Source organism: Parasteatoda tepidariorum, chromosome 4 (genome assembly GCF_043381705.1).
Source record: "Parasteatoda tepidariorum isolate YZ-2023 chromosome 4, CAS_Ptep_4.0, whole genome shotgun sequence".
Lineage (NCBI taxonomy): Eukaryota > Metazoa > Arthropoda > Arachnida > Araneae > Theridiidae > Parasteatoda > Parasteatoda tepidariorum.
This window is the reverse complement of record NC_092207.1, coordinates 86,706,239-86,724,574: the sequence shown is the minus strand read 5'-3', so window position 1 is coordinate 86,724,574 and position 18,336 is coordinate 86,706,239. Positions and strand designations below refer to the sequence as shown.

General features: G+C 29.7%; 2 protein-coding genes across 3 annotated transcripts in view; one reads left to right on the top strand and one right to left on the bottom strand.

Annotated features, from left to right (window-relative positions):
• LOC107441591 (follistatin-related protein 5) overlaps window positions 1–8,653 on the top strand; it is a 427,657-nt gene extending 419,004 nt beyond the window's left edge. For both annotated transcript variants that reach the window (XM_021147212.3, XM_021147214.3), the window contains exons 13-15: window positions 393–573; window positions 4,084–4,290; window positions 5,831–8,653. In XM_021147212.3, coding sequence (XP_021002871.1) covers window positions 393–573; window positions 4,084–4,290; window positions 5,831–6,195 — 753 coding nt within the window. In that variant the 3' untranslated portion in view covers window positions 6,196–8,653. The remainder of the gene's footprint in view (window positions 1–392; window positions 574–4,083; window positions 4,291–5,830) is intronic.
• Window positions 8,654–17,843: 9,190 nt separating this feature from the next.
• The window catches only part of LOC107441590 (rap guanine nucleotide exchange factor 2), a 137,693-nt gene continuing 137,200 nt past the window's right edge, over window positions 17,844–18,336 (bottom strand). Inside the window, exon 26 of the mRNA XM_043040036.2 lies at window positions 17,844–18,221. The gene's annotated coding sequence lies outside the window, so the exon portion shown is untranslated. The remainder of the gene's footprint in view (window positions 18,222–18,336) is intronic.

Genomic DNA, 18,336 nt, shown 5'->3' with positions numbered 1-18,336 from the left:
ATAGAACACAACAGAAGTTTGTTCGACTTGTTTTGAATCACCCTGTACTGAAGTTGTTTGAATCACCCTGTACTGATGTTGTATCAAAAGGATGTCACACATTGTCTCCATGTCACACCAATTCATTGTATCGTATCGTTGAAATGTTTATTACTTGGTCAGATAACAGGACTGTTAGATGTATTCTCGAACATTTGAACAGTTTTTGATATTTTGTAGCTGTATCTCTAATCGCAGGGAAATCAAAGAGAAAAAGTGAGAGTAATAAATAAAAATTTGATTTTTTTTAAAAATTATTTTCTAAACATAAAATATTGCTAATTCAGCATAGTAATGTATGCTACCAAACTTTGTATCTTGATGTGATAATAATTCGTAACTTTTTCCCCTAGGTCAGTGGTCTCTTAATTCCACCCACTCAAGATCTCGGCCACGGATGGAAATATGGTTATGTTGTCCACACTAATCAAAGAGGAATGTATAAATTGGACCTCCAAGCCATGAAATATATCAAAACTGTAGATTTAACACCTTACAACTGCGCCCCTAAATCAGCTGACTTTTCTACATTGGGTAAAACATTTAATCTATTTAACAACATTTTCATTAATAGCTATAAATTATTATTGCAAGAACACCTCTGAAATCACGTGGTTGTGTCTAACCACGTAGTTGTGCATAGTGTTATCATTACAGCTATTTACTTTGTTTTATTACCAAGCTGTATCAGATCGTATTTAATTGGATACCTTCAAGGATATCACGCGAGTGTGTTGAACCTGATTGGATACTGAATCGTAGCTTAAACAAACGTCATGATTTACCCACGCGTGACGTCGTTTGCATGAATCTAATTCAAAGAGTCACTGCATTATGCGCTTTATCTTCGCTTTATTTAGTCTTCAGATAAACCAAGATTCAGTTCAGCTTTAATTATTGTGGCCATCAACGAGTTAAAATAGTTCGCAAAAGTAATAAAATTCTTGCATGAATTTAGTTTTATTTTCAATTTGGAAGGTACTTTATTTGCGTCACACTAGAGCTGCACAATGGGCTATTGGCGATGGTCTGGGAAACATCCCTCAGGATTATCCGAAGGCATGCCATCACAATTTTGATCCTCTGTAGAGGGGATAGCTTCCCCGATTTAGTAGCCCGACGACCTGAACGCGATGCCAAGCACTTTTCGGTAGAATAGTTTAAAGAGGACCAATACCACACACCCTGGGTTCCTAAGCAGGCTAATCAAAATAGTCACCCACCAGCTTACTGATCGCTCAGTCAGTGATGCTTGACTTCGGGAATCGTCCACTGCAGTTCTATTTTAAGGAATATCATTATGCAACGACTTTTCACGCCGAATTTACACGAGAAGTGTTAATTTTATTTTATATTATATGACATCGCTTTCAAACTATATTTTTTTCATATATTAACTTACAATTTTGTTTACTTCCGAATTCTTTTTGTAATCAAGTTACAGTTCAATCTCATGAAGTAAAACAATAAATTAAATGCATCGATTTTTTTTATGTATTCTATTTAAAGAATAACTGGTACCTTTATCGTTAGAAAAATTATTAAATATCGCATTAGAAACAATTTTCTCTAAGATTAATGTCTTACAAAGCAATACTTGAAAACATGGCCTGCCGTTCTTTTTTTAATATCATGCCGGCGCATTATCAATACAATCCGTTGACAGATTTTCCAATATTCAGCACCCAACGCCGCGATTTTAGTTCAGCTTCATAAAATAATTCTTCATTCTTAAGCAATGTATTTAAAAATTCGCTTGAAACTGCGGCAAATAAATCATCCCTCATCTCGCCATTTTATGGTAATTGCCTGAGTCTTAATGAAACACAGGGGCAGCAGCTATTTGATTTATGATGAGTTGATTAATGAGTGAAGGATTTTGAATAATAAAGCAAGGATTTTAAAAAGAGGAGGAAAAATAAGCTCGAAATTGTGACCTTAAGTGCGAATTCGTTGATGAATTGAACCTCTATTGTGCCTCCATGCAAAAAAAAAATAGTTATTCAATTTATTGGACGGAGATTTAAAGTTTTTCTAAGCCGTTAATTTGTAAAGTATCAATTTATGTTAGAGTCTAAGTAATTAAATAAATGTAGTGCTACTTAGTTAATGGATTTCATCGTTCTTTTCATATGAAGGTTGTTTTTTTTACCCTTGTCCTTTAATTGAATTAAGTTAATTAATTATGCGAGGAAAACATAATAATTTTTTGTAATCATTAAGGCGGCTTAAATATATTTAAAAATATTTCTGTGCTCGTCATCATTTTATTCATTTTTAATGAGCGGGATAGAAAATATTCTTTTCCATGAAACCGCAAATATGTTTACACTGTGATTTGGGTGAAGCTGTGGTATTTAATAGAAATGAGGTAAAAAAATTTTTTCAAGTGAACGGGAAATTAAAGTTCAAAAACAAGATATAGCTCTTGTAGCTCTAACAGTAATCTGTATTCGTTTCTATCAGACAGTCAGATCAAAAGTAAATCTGAGAGTAAATTTTATAAATGCCAACACTCCCCTCAAAGGATTTGATCCTTTCAGGTAAATACAGACTCCATCACCTTTAGCGAGTTACTGTATAGTGCGGCTTTGAGGAGAACTCCTCCAGACTAAAAGTCTAAGTCTGTCTGCGACCATGGTAACATGCAAGAGCACATTTCTAATGGGGGTGAAATGACGGAGGGAAGATGTCGACTGGTTTACTCACGGTGACAAAACAAAACTATTCACCTCACACCCCTAATCGAAGTATCTTTTCCTTCGTAACCATAGTACCCGCTAAGACGCGAGACAGGTGTCTGGAGGAGTTCTCTTGAAAGCCGCACTATACTTAACCTTCTACGTTTTGCTTATAAGCTCATATAGTTTACATCACTCATTAGTTTTACCTTGAGTTCGTAATATTGAATATTTTTCTTGGTGTTTGGCACTGTCTAACAGCTGACAACAATTGTGCCATTCCCGTTCACCCGCTTCATTATGTTTACACTCTTAGGTCTATCATGGTGAACATCATTTCAATATTTCGTCTTATGATTTAAACCTGAATGTTTATGAAGCAAACATATGTAGGCGACCTCTGGCTAAGTTTCATTTCTGCTTAAGAAAATTCTTTTGTTGGGTTTGGAAATCCTGCAGCACATTTTAAAAGAATACACTTTTTTCGATCATAATTAATCTTGCAGTCCGTTTCCCTTCTTGATACTGTTCTTGTTGTGAAGATTAATATTTTTCTAACTACAGCCCTTTTTTAATTTACTTGAAATGTTTTTTATTTTATGTTTTGTTTATCCCCAGCATTTAATAAACTATCCATATCAGATCTTCATCTACCTTTGTTTAACTTCGTAACCATATAATTTTAAAATCAATCCAAAAGACAAGGGAACTTCCAGATTAAAAAAAAACCGCAATTGCATTACAAGACAACGAAATTCACGAAATTCTACGACTGCCACTGGGGATATTTAACATTACTATGTAGAACATAAAGAACACTGAAATAAATATTTTATTTTATAACCTAAACAGCCTGGATCAAGTATCGGGTGAAATGTTGCCTTGATGGAGGACATTTTGGTGAAACTAACCCGCATTTACGTTACATGGAAAGGAAAACCACGAAAACGTCCCACTGTTAACCTGACGGCAAGGGGGCTCTAACCCATGATCCGTCAACCACTGAGAATATTCTACGTCAGCACTGTGGTCGGTAGGATCCGGGAGTGGAATTCGAATCGACCAGTCATCGCTGGGATTCGAGACCGGTTCACCTCATTGGAAAGAGAAAGCTCTATCCCCTGAGCCACCACGGCTCTTGAAATAAATATTAAAAAAGAATCAAATGTTCAATAATCGTAGATACAGTTTTAATCTATACCAATCAATTTTATTAAAAATCGTCGCTTTTATAAATGCCTATGTAATTCAGATGAATGCATTTGATAAGGAAAAAAAATATTAAATTCTTAATAATAATATTAAACAAAATAAAATCTGTATCGATTGCAGCAAAAAAATTAATTTTCGACTTATTTTACAGGTGGTTTTGCCATCTTAGAATGCCGAGAACCCATTACAGACCGACCTACTGGTCAAGTGGTGCTAGATTATTTGACTGATACAGTATTGTCACATAAAACGGGACTTTTTGGACGACCCCATGTGTCACCAGATTCCAGGCATGTTGTCACTCTAGAGAAAAATAATAACAGTGTTGTCATCGTAGCCCAACAGATAACAGAAAATGGTAAGTAAACAAATCTTGTTTCGTTAAGAGTATTGAAATGTCTGTTTACAACGTCAAATCGATATATGTCGATTTCATAGGACATTGTTGTTGTTGTAGTTCATTTATTACGCACTAGAGCTACACGATAGGCTATTGTCGACGGTCCGGGAAACATCCCTGAGGATGATCCGAAGACATCCCATCACAATTTTGAACCTCTACAGAGAGGATAACACGCCCGCTTCGGCAGCTCGACGTCCTGCACGCGAAGTCGAGCACTTCACTGTAGAACAGTTTACGAGAACCCTGACCGTAACCAGTGATGCTTGACTTCGAACAATGCATACTATTGTATAACATGTAAATTAATATATTTCTTTAAACGCGATTGATAACATGAAAAAAAATGAACGACTATTTAAAAAATCAATTTTAAAAAAATAGAAGATCAAAATATTGGATTAGCAAGAAAGTAATTTCGGTTTTTCAGTGCGAAATAAAACTCAATTTTTTTTTCTATTCAAAAAATCAACTTTAATGAGTAAAATATTTTCCATTCTGTTTGTTGAGCTATTTCTAGTAACTTCATAACCTCGCATTCATAGAACTACTGATTCTTAGCAACAAAAAAAAAAAAAAAAAAAAAAAAAAAAAAAAAAAAAAAAAAAAAAANAAAAAAAAAAAAACTCAATCAAGTGAAATTTAAGGTCATCATTATTGCCGAAATTTTTACCGTTTAAAATGTTTTGCAAGCTTCGAAGTAAATGATAATCCGATGATGTAAGATTGAAGTTACATGAGGGAGCGATGCTACTTTATTATCTAACCAAGCTCTGAAAATTTCGTACTTGTTGCTAAAAGGTATGCGATGCGTCGCATTGTCGTGGTGGAACATGATTGATTTGCGATTACGTTTGTAAAAAATTCGGTAATAACAATCACCTCGAATTGCTTTTGATAGAGTTTATATTTTTTTGCTGATAAAGATCAGAAGTTACCAGAAAGACATCAGAGATCATCGAACAGAATAGATTATTTTTCTGTTCATACCAGAAAAACGAAATTACTTTTGCCAACCGGTTTCATGGGCTCCATTTAGGAAACAATTTATTTCACATCCTATTTTGGTCAGCAAATGACGGCAATGCTGACAAAAATACTGTAAAACAATGTTTTCTGATGCAAATGGGACCATTTCAACAGTCAATTTTGTCCTCAGATTGCACCAAGTTGTTGCTGCTTGAAAACATTGCTTAATAGTTTTTCTTAGCTCCATCTGTTGACCAACTTTGTAATTTATTTTGAAACTTGACAAGATTATATTTTTCGGTCACTAAACCCGTATATTTCTATCTCCTTCTATTTTTTTTTCAATTTAAAAAGAGTTCGGGACATCCGGTACACAATAAGATTTAAAATTTCAATTCTCACATATAATTTTTAAATGGTGACTTTAAATTCATGTTAATGAATCATTGATTGTTAATGCTCCTATTAGAATTAATTATGTAACATTTAGTAAGTGTTATTAATTTTCAATATTTCCCTCTCCTTCTAGGGCTCCGATTTCTATTTGACGTGAAAACCACTTTGCAAATTGGGGACATCACCTTTTTCCCATCCAGGACCACACACAATTACGACCTGTACGCAAGTTCCTCCACCAAGGAAGACATCCTGTTCGTCAATTTAGCAGATGGCAAGGTAGAGATGATCACGGGGATCGGCAGATCCATGGATCCAGGAATTGCAGAATGGGGCAACACCAATCGCCCCATCTCCAGTGCAGGAGTATTTGGCACCTACATGGTGACCACTGCCAATGAGGCCATCTTTGTAGTGAACGGCAAGACCAGAACCGTGAACTGTGAAATAGGAAGCACGGTCCATCCAAGAATGGTGGTTTGGGCAAAGGCTCCTTGAAGGCCGGAGAAATTATCTGTTTCTCACCTCAAGGTAACAGGCCCCCCTCTTGTACAATGACCACGCAGACTGTCTTCGGGGGGTAGCCATTCCTCCCAGACAACACCTTAGCCTTGCAGTAATGGCTTTAATGCGCACGGATGAATTGACAATTTCTAGAAGAATGCCTTGATATATTATCTCTTTCACGAAAACTAGTTATTATTCTATTTGGATGTACCTTTCGTATTTTGTGAGGAAATTTTTTTTTCTCTACTTTTTTCCTTTGCTATATCAGCCCGAACTGCTGACCGGGAAAAAAATGTGTCTGGTGTGCACATGAAATTATTTTGTTGTTCCCACATTTTGTATTATTCAGTGAATATGCAACTACTTTTGCTCTGAGAGACAGTTCGATTCAAACGTTTATGGAAAAAAAAAGTTTCCAAATGATTTATGTCACACACATTTTTTTCTCTGATCACAAGCAAAAATCAAAGCACTTCTGCACTTCGGCTCTTGCTTTGCAGTATGAAGTCAGTTTGCTATGGTTACAGTTTAATTCAATACTAATGAACGCTTTTTGTTTCTGTTAGAACTGACTTTTTACAGGCAATTTTAATGAGCCGAAACTACTTTTGCTACAATGGATGTTGCACTAAAGCTTCTGCCATAACTGGAAATCTCCCGCTAAAAAAAGCTACATTCATACACTTTTAATTTTTTACATGAATTAAGTTTCCAAAATTTCTTTTGACCTTAAATATGATGAGTTTCGACGCATTTATGAAGTTTTTTAGTTTTATCTCCTAAAAAAAGTCGTGTGGATGTAGCTTTTGAGATTTCAGAACTACTGCACACGATACTTGTATGAATGTAAAGATGTCCAGTGTATACATGTATTTTTAATTTACATAAAAATGTGTACATTATATTTGCTTCTATTTTTAGTAGGCTAGCTATAGATTTATTTAAAGAGATATATTTAAATTTTAATAAAATGAAATCAATTTATTCTGGCATACGAATTAAAGATTATTTCTAGGACATTGTAATTTTAAAAATTATATGCCTTTCATATGCTTTCTGTATGCTTTAATTTGAACAAAAATCAAAGTCAAATTATAATCAAAACGATTTCTTTATATTAATTTAATGCTTTTATTTCTGAAGCGAATTAATGAAAGCATATCAATCGGGTAATATTTTTAGAAAATTTATAAAAATGGATAAATTTCATAAAATACTGATTTCAATTTAACTCATTAATGCCTAGTTTTCTTTTTTACGGATGATTTAAAAACTGCATAGAGTTAAAAATTTATCGCAAGTACTTATTTTGTTTGCATAAATTAAGTTGTCAATAAGTGTTTGGTAGATTTTTATTTTTGGTACATTTATTCTCACGACTCTTTAGAAGGGCACCAGGACCATAGGTCAATATGACCACATTTTACTAGGACATTTTCACCAATTCGAAAATATTGTCCAACTTTAGGCAAATTTAAAAAATTTTCTTTGCCAATGAGTTGCAATATATGAGCTGAATTTTCTTTATAATAAACGACAACAACAACAAAAAAAAAACACAAGCTTAAACGGAATCCGAATATATTAAATTGTAACAAAATTTCTCTTTTAGTAAATGAACTGGTAATTCACAAAAACTGTTACTTCCATTGCTGCCAAACACGAGTGTTTTTTTTTAGCAAATTTAAAATAAAAATATTTTTTTGATGAAATTTTAGCGATGAAACGTAAAACAATTTAATGCTAATTGCCGACAAAAATATACCATAGCAATTCCATTCATCACAATAAAAATTTTCCATCCTAAAAATATAAGCTCGTGACTGGCGATCTTGCAATTTGGCAAACTAGCTGTTGAGAAATGGGCATTAATACGTTAAATTGAAAATGAACAGAATAGCCATTCTGGAGAATTGAAATAATCTAACAACTTTAAAATAAAAATTAACCCCACTACTTAAAACAGCCTGAAACTACAGAGGAATAAGGATTAAAAAAAATTAGAGACATTCAAAATTATTATTAATGATTTCGATGTAATTTATTAGCTGTAAAACCCATTCATACGTTTTTTGTTCTTTTGTGTTCTGAGAGATTGGAATAAGAGTGCACATTTATTATATGAAAGTCATGTTATTCCTCATTTTATAAATACACATTCGAATGGCAATAATAATGATTATTTGAATTAGTATTTTGAATTATATATATTTAATAATTGCAATAGTTCTATATGAAATGAACTATTACTAAAATAAATACCTTCTTTCATGATGTTTTAAATAATTTGCTGATGATGAAAATAATTAGAATGTGCACTACAATCCTCAGAACTTTGATAATCATTTGCTTTGTATGTCTATTTTCTGTCTAGTCTCTGAATTCACTTGTATAGCAACATGTACAGTTGACACATCACATCTAAATAAAATGAATTTCTGACAAAAAATTTTATTCAATTCTTTGTTTTATGTCATTAAATTTCAAATAAATAACTCGAAAAATACAACCAGTTTGATATATGTTGTTTAAATAAAGTATGTTCATACTCAGAGATTTTAGATGTTAACAATATACTTGTGCTAAAGCTTACATTTTAGCCTTTTAAAATAAATAAAAATTCTACTTTATAAAAGTGTAAACACTAATTGAATTTTAATCTATAAAATTAGTTTCATAGAGTACTCCTGGCTATCTGAGGAATTATATGGTACAGGAATTTAGGTTCAAAAGAATTCCAAGGCTAAGCCAAAAAATGACCAATAAAACTAACTAAACTGACTCAAAAAGAAAATAACTCAAAAAATTTCTTGAGTAACTTTTCTTCTCAAGTGATTTATTTTACTTTTTTTCCCAAAAAAACCAGTTTACATTTATTTAATTTTTTAAATTTTAAAGCACCTTTTCTGAGTCTTGAATGTAGTTCATTTATTCTAACATTTGGTGCACAGCGATGCACTGATTATTTTGTATGTGAATCTCAAATCACCCCTTTGCAAAGTAGCCTGAGGAAATAGAACTATACTAAAGGGAGTCTAAATATATTTCACTAAATTTGATTTACTATAACATTGAAAAAAATAGTATGCTTCTCAATAACTTCAACTAAAACATTCTTTCTCAAAATTTGTTTGTATTTCCTATGCATACCTTTACTTATGTACTGAAAGCTTACAAAAAAAAAGACAATTGAAAAAAGAATGGTTTAGAAGGGAATAGTTTTGTTGCATTTTGCTTCAGGAACCAGAATTTATTTTCAAATTGGTGATGAAGTTCGTTTACAAGGCTGATTGAGTAAAACTATAAAATAATGTTTCTTTCATTTAAAAAAACAATAATAAAAAAATTTATGCAGTCTAAAAACATTAACAGATGCCATATCCAAGCAAACATATTAGATGAAATTATCCAATATGCTAAAGAGAACATTTTATTGTTTTGCAAAACAGTACATCTCTATATTCCTTTCCAATTTTTTTAAAATTGACTTTCCAAATCATTGGTAATATCTAGATCAGGTTTCCAATTTGCATGAGGCTGGGGGCCGCAATTAAAAACACCAGTCAAATGGCGGGCCGCAACTTTCTCAAAAATTTATAAAGGACTCTTTTATGTTTGAAGGAACATTAAATATTACTGTCAGACTTTTATCAAGTCGTAGAAAACAAAAGTATTGAATTATAAATAAAAATAAGAAGTAGAATTTTTCCTGAGAAAAATTTTTTTTTGCACCGTTGGGTTGGTATGTTAAATTTCACAAAAGCGAAGAAATTAGGTTTTTTTTTTTAACGAAAAAAAAGTATTTTAAACCCATATAGATTTTTTTACGAAAATTGTAAACAATAAAATGACAACTAGTGTATTTTAGTTCGCGGGCCACAAAAAAAGGTCAGATGTGGCTCACGGGCTGCCAGTTGGTAACAATTGATGTAGATCAACTAGCAGCCAAGTTTAATAGTAGATTTCATTGAGAAAATTTAATCAGTTATAAATTTTTCCTTTCATACTTTCCTTTAATAAATTAATGTTATCTATAACAAAAAGAGAGAAAAAGGAAAACAATGGCATATAATATGAAGTTTACTGTAGTACAAAAGAAACCTCCAGGAAAAAGCACCTGCATGTAGCGAGCACCTCCATTTACGACCACTTTTGTGAAGCGCAGAATTTTTTTCCATAGACTTTGTGTTGAAGAAAACCTTTTAGAGTCAAAATCTCTCACAGTCATCTCTTCTTTTTGACGATACAACCTCATGGTGCAATCAGATTGCACTAAGAACGAAGCTATCGATGATTTACTATTAGAGTAGAAAGTTAAACTATAAAAAAAAAGTTATTTTAGAAAAAACAAGCATCTCCAACAAACAAACCCTCTGCTCCTCGTTTAAAGAACTCATTTTTATGATATAAAATTAAATGCAAACTTAAACAAAAACATAACTCTTTCATTTATTTAAAATATCCCTATCATTCATAAAGGTAAATTTGTTTTTCTACATAATTATATCATTTGCATAGACTTAAAATTTCATTCATCGATCCATCTTTTTATGATGCCAACAGAAGTGGCATTTCTGCACCAGAAAATGGCACTGACTAAAATTAAAATCGTTTGCGAAAAATCATGAAACTTCAATAACAATGTTGTCTCTGACAGTAACTTCTTAATACAGTACAGAACCCGTTATCCGGAAATCAGAAAACCGGAAAACCAAAAAACCGGAACGAAATTCGATAAATTTTCCCGCTACTTCTAAAAAAAAATTTTTTTTTCCTCATAAGATTTTAGGATTTTTCGTTCTTTTTTGAAAGATGTTTACCTTACCATCATTTTGGAAATAATCATTAGTGTATTACTTCATCGTTTTTTCTTCTTTTTAAGATTATTTCCAATTTTTCTTTTGTTTAGTTGGTTTTAACAATAACTAAAACGGCTTTTTTTAGCGATTCAGAAAACCGGAAAAATCAGTTATCCGGAATATCGATGGTCCCGATCGTTCCGGATAATCGGTTCCCTACAGTACAATCAACTTTCCTCAACGACCATTTTACTCTGGAAGGGAGAGTGGTCGCTCCCAAGAGTTTTCACTGCATATGAGCCCTATCAATGATATTTTAAAAGTTCTCTTTATCAAAAGATTAAAGAAACAGTGAATTAAAGATTAAGGGTGTTAAAAAAAAAACTTAAGATTTTTTTTCTTTCGAAATCATATTTATTTTCACAGATAAAAAACAAGCTTCAGGATATATATATATACAAAGGAATTTTGCTGTTTTTTTTTTTATACAGTTCACATACATTTAACGTTTATCACGCTTCTTTTTAGTGCACAACTGGTAAAAAGGTAAAAGAATATATCAATATTGCAGCAGATGGGTTATATGCTTCACAATATGACTTTGCAATATACAAGCCACTACAAACTTCTAAAAATTTTAGTTTATAATTTAATTTCAAAGTATACAATAATGAAAAAAAGAAAAGCAAGATCTAGTAAACAAACGGCATCACAGACTAAAGTTTTTGTGGTACAAATATTCAAATATGAAGAGCATTATTATTTTTTTTTAAATTATTGTACTACTAACAGACCAATTATGATTACAATATTGAAATATATACTTCATTTTAGTTTAATATTTATGGTAATTGACATGAATATATATATATATATATATATTGAAAATAAGCTGGAATATTACAATCTTTCTCTTAGCATAACTATTTCTGAAGAAAAAAACAAATAGCTAAGATTTATCACTTTGATATGAGTAATATATGTTCAAAACAAATTTCAGTTTATTTTTTAAAACCCGACAAAATTTAATTTCAATAAAAATATTTTCCAAAACAAAAAGTTATGCCCTATAACACAAGTAACTTCATAATTTATAAAATATTATTAATGATATGCAATGAGAACTGTTAATATCATATTACATTATTAATATAAAAAGTCGCATAAATTGTATGTTTTTTAGCAGAGTAGACTTGCTTTCCTGTGTTATTATGAAGGAAAATTGTGTAAAGGAGTTAAGCATTTGTGAAATCTTGAAAGGACTAAAAGCTTATGACTATTAAGCCGAAAATGATAGGTTAAAAATGCAAAAATATTGCAATAATAAGAGGTATTCAAATATAGTTCATGATGTCAAAAATCAATTCATATATTTCAATTATCAATTGGTTAATGAGTTTTAGCTCTTCATATCGATTTATGAATCAATTGATATGTCTATGCATATCAAATAAGAGGTAGGAAGATGAGATTCGTCACACACAAAACAAATGCACAACAATACATAATATTATTACATACAAATAAATATCGACTCAACATCGAATTATCAATACTGATTCATTTTGAGCTTTCAAATGTCTTGGCACCACATACAATCAATTTTAATGTTCAATTTTATATGAAACACTCAATCACGTCAAAAAAGCTCCAAGAATTAAAGCTTCTCACTTTCAATTTTGTGCTAAACACACACACATTGTGCTGCAAATCATGGGAGTTTGATCTACCTATTCAAGCACATAGGGAAAAGGGCAAAAACATTAATAATTTTTAAAAACAATTCTTTCTTCCAAGATGGATTTACTTGCAGGGCCAACGATGTATATTTTTGCCCAAAATTTATTTGTACCATTATCTCTTACATTAACACGCAATAACAACAAACAAAATAAACTGCAAAATGCATACATTTCATTCCAAATAATAATTTTCAAATCAAAATTAAAAAATAAAGAATAGTTAATTCTCTTAAAATTGATTTCCTGAATGTAAAAATCACAGATTGTGTGGTACAGAGTTACATGTTTTATTTATTTTTTTAAATTTATAATTTCAACACATCAGCTGTCTATAAATATATATATATTTAAATATAAAACACGGAGGAAAGTTTATGCTGACTTTTAAAAGTTAATTAACACATGACAGTAAAATTCTGATATCCTTAATCATAATTCATACATTAAAATAAGGTTCATTTAATTTCGAAAACCTATTTCCATAATTTTAAAAGTCTGCCTTTCCAGAGCATCTCAAGTTTTTCATATAGGATATCACTTTGCAAAGATTGAAATAAATGAAAATCTGAGGGCTTGCAGTCTAGAGTATGGGGTAAAATGCCCCTAGCTACAAATTACGAGTTCCGAGTAATCAAAGAAACATAAGCCTGTGCATGTTTCTGAATGTTTTTGTTCAGTTGCTGTCTTTAATTTGTCTGAGTAGCAAGTTCTCATCACAATTCTCTAAATTTTGTCTTGCGTTCAATATTTCAGATATAGCATGTATACAAAATTGTCGTAAACTTACCAGACAACGCAATATTCAAGCAACTTAAAGCATATTTTTGTAAAAAAAATTGGGTGGTATAATAACTTAACTTATAACTTTTTTTTTTAAATATATTTCTTAAATATTTTACATTCAAATGAACAACTAACACTGATAAGTGAAAATTTGTTACAGAAATTATGCTTACTAACTATCATAAAACATGGAAGAATCTTACTTTTCAGTAAAAGTTTTACAAACCAATTCAATATATTAAGTTAAATATAAAATAACTTATTGACAAAAGATGAAGTGACAGAAAATGCATTCACACAATCTTTTAAATGATCATAATACTATGATAAACATAAAATTTACTCTTAATTTAACAGTCCATATTGTAATAAAAGTGCAATAAATCCTTTTTAAATAAATTTGCATATTTACAAATTCTAATGAGTTAGCAAGATCTATCTGTATTTATGAGCATTTTATATAATTCCATTATGCATAAGAAAATTCAACCAAGATATTTTCTAGTGACAAACAACGTTTTACGAAAACAACGTTTTACGAAATAATAGTTGCAGAATTATTTTTCTGGAGATTAACTTAAACATATAAACCATATTCCATACAATTTATTATATTTATTAGTTATATTTATTCTCCCAAATTTGCTTATTTGTGTGAAACTTGGAGAGTTCATAGTATTTATAAGTACTTTATATAATTCCATTACATGTAAAAAATTCAACTAAGATATTTTCCAATGATAAATATGAAAACTTCTATGATGTTTTACCAAATAATAGTTGTAGAATTATTTTTCTAGACATAAACCTAAACATTTAAACCACATTCCATATTATATATTTATTCTCATAATTTTTTTTTATTTGTGTGACTCCTGGAAGGTTTATTGTAAAATGATTAAAAATTAGAATTCAGAAAAACATTTAAATAACTACTTTGAATTTAAGGGCCAGGTTTTCAGAAATGTGATGGTACAAAAAATTAGGGACAACATGAAAAAAAATTAAGGGTTTTGCTAACAAATTAATCAGAAAAATTTATCTAGACAGAAAAACTATTGATTTAGACAAAGTAAATATAAGATAACATCAAACTGCATACACCCAAATCCAACACTCATTCAAATGATAAATTAAACAAAAAGGCATGGTTTATACTACAATCAACTTTTATTTATTTATTTACTTTTTTACCTTCCAACCTATCAAGTGTTTATCTTAAACAGAAATAAAACTACAAAAAATCATTAGTCGTTAAATGTTTGGAAAAACATTTAGTGTGAAGTAATTAAAATATACCAATATGTCATTCCCTCACATGTCCCCACTGCNATTTAGACAAAGTAAATATAAGATAACATCAAACTGCATACACCCAAATCTAACACTCATCCAAATGATAAATTAAACAAAAAGGCATGGTTTATACTACAATCAACTTTTATTTATTTATTTACTCTTTTACCTTCCAACCTATCAAGTGTTTATCTTAAACAGAAATAAAACTACAAAAAATCAATAGTCGTTAAATGTTTGGAAAAACATTTAGTGTGAAGAAAGGGGTGTGAATCTGGTGTCAGCGAGTGATTAAATAATTAATATTATTTTAATTTCTTCGTTAATCAGAAAAGCAATAATTAGCCCAACATTCAGAAATGAAATCTTGCATCTATGCAAAAAACAGCAACCAAAACCTCAATATAACTAGTATGTGGATTAATAGCTCTATAATGAAAAGTAATTAATGTTTAAAGTGATTAGTTAATATTACATTACACAGTTATACACTACACAATTCCATCTACATTTTTTTCAATTTGAATACAATTGATGGTATTTAAATTGATGGAATTTAAATTCAAAAACAAAAGGATATTTAAATTATTCGAATAATTTAAGAAGTAAAATTATTTCATTTAAATATTTATTCCAGACTGCTGAATAAAACTAAAAGTTTCAGAATTGCAAAATAAAAATAAATTGATATATTCAGTATTTTTAAATTCATTTGTAAATTTCATTAATGAATCAATTAATCTGTTTTGTTCGAAAACCCTATGTTAGAAATCATTCTCCAAAATGCCTGACCTTGACTGCATTCTTAATACTAAAAGAATAAATTTTTTTTATAAAGATTCTGTCAATTGCCAAAGTGGCAGATCTGCACTTTTGGCTGTTGTTGGTGATCAATTTGCGAATTTCGCAAATCACCAAGATGTTCATTATTCACTTGAATCGTTAGGATCTTAGATTTCTTTACTTTCATTTTAAATAAACGAAAAAAAACATTTATATGAATCAATATCAATAAAAGTTAAAACTTTAAAAGGAAATTATAGTATTTTAAATTACTTCATACTTACATAATGACAAAAAGATCTTACTAACACATCAAAAAAAATAAAATTCACTTTACTATAACGTAAAGCCAAATATAAAACAAAACAAAGAACTAGATTAAAAAAAGGTGAACGATATGCAATTTTCCTTTTCAATAATTTGAGATAGAAAATCAGTTCACAAATAAAATTATCATACAATTAATATGATAAATTATTCAAGAAAGCAACATACTTTTCATTAAAAATTAAAACATAACCATTTACAAATGTTAATTTACTTGTAAAACTAGTTTTGTGCAAAAAAATAATATTAAAAAAAATACAAATAGTAGTGCAAAAATACTTTTTCAAAACTTCATTAAAGCTAATGAATATCACTTTCTTTAAAAAACAGCACTTTTCATTTAAAAAAAAAAAAATGCAGTATGCATAATGCTTCTCAATTCACACCACTTTAGGTATCCAATTCACATGTGTATACATATAAGATATTTAACATTAAAAATAAAAATCTGATCTCTATTCGAGTATATTTTTAATAATCATTCAAAATATGCTAAAAAGGTAATTATTTACATAACTATACGTATGATACAAAAACATATTAGAAACAGGAATAGGGATAACGATTCAATCTTAAAATAGAATATAAATTTTAATTATATCAATTTCACTCTTTGGTAAATGTATATGTACAAATAATTTGTAGACTCACTTTTAGGTGAGCTTTACAGACTTATAAAAAATTAGATCAAAATTATAAAAAATAAGATGACTATATTCATAATTTTCCTAATAATAATGCCGGTAAGTCTCATTCCTTAACAGTCTAAGCTCAAGTTTTATACGTACAGTCAGTCCCCGTTTATTTATTATTGAAAACATAAAAAACAGAAAATAAATACAAAACAAAAATCGTCTATTAACATTTTTTTTAAATTTTCACATAATGCTAGTTTATTGAAAAAATTCCAGAATTTAACCTATGAAACAGGACTTAATAAATTTAATAACTAATATACATGCAAATCAAAATAGTATAACTAATATTTTAGAATAGTAATAGTTTACTGCTTAATATTTCACAATGTTTGTTACAGAAAGATTATATAAAAAAGCAATAAATATTATAAAATTTGGATGATGATTCATGTTATTAGTAAGTAGTTTATCATTTATTACTTTATAATCTCTTAAGTTAGTCTGAGATTTTTTTCCAACAATGAATTCAAACAATTCTGGATTTCTTACAATGAACTAGTGTAGACAAATCATAGTACATTTAAAAATGCATTCTTGAAATTCAAAATTAATTTTTTTTTGCTTCACTTTTATCTTAATTTTTCTAAAAATAACATGAAAAATTACGACTCAAAAATCCCTTATATATTACAAACAATTCTAAATATTAATACATTTAACACTTTTTCGCAAATAAAAAAAACTCAGCTCTTCATTAGGATTAGATTGCTAGTAAAAAATATGACATTGCTCCTCTCACAATTATAATCTAAGATGATCTATTATGGCGCATTAATCACGATATATCCGTAGGCGTTAATCTATTTTCATTCTAAAACATTTGTTTTTAAGTATGGCTGTATATTAAAATTTCTAGAAGAATAATTTCCAAAGTTTACCACTCAAGCATTTATATAACTTCTTTCCATTAACATAATATATTTAATATAGTAAAAAAAAAAAAATTTAACCAATAAATGAAAAAAAAAATTTTTTTTTAATTATTAATTCAATTTTCTAACCATCATGGTATTAGGAACAGGATTGCATGATTTTTATTATTAAGTTAATAACATCTTCAAAAAATGCAAAATATGAAGGTAAATTTTACTAAGCAAATTTTCTACATTGCACCAGTGAAAATGTTTATAAAGAAGAAATCATGACAATTCTAAAAATATATATAAATCTGAAAAGACACACATCACAGAGTAAATTATCAAATTTTTCAATTTTTCTTTTGTATTCCCTAACAAAAACACTTCATAACTCTGTACAGTCATATAAAAATGAAAAAATTCAAAATTCAATACCGTCGTTCGATTTGGAACACATCACGATAGTGCAGCTGTACACATTTTGATTGATTTATGTTACAAATAACTTACCAAACAAACATTTAAATCACAATTTTAGTGCTACAGACAGTATCTTTGGTGACAACACAAAATTCGTATGTCTATAAGGAGGACAACACTTCCAGATATCTAATTGGGTGAATAGCGTCTTGCAGAGATTATTGCACCCTTGTACACTTGGGCGACTAGATGAACCGCCTGAGACAGTCCATGGGACATCTAAAAATGAGATTCTAACTACTTAACAGTCACCTGAAATAAATAATATTTATATATCATAAGACTATAGACAATATCACTTTGCTATTTGCAGGGCTGCCACAAAAAAAATGAACAAAATAGTTGCTTTTAGTAGCCTAAAACATGA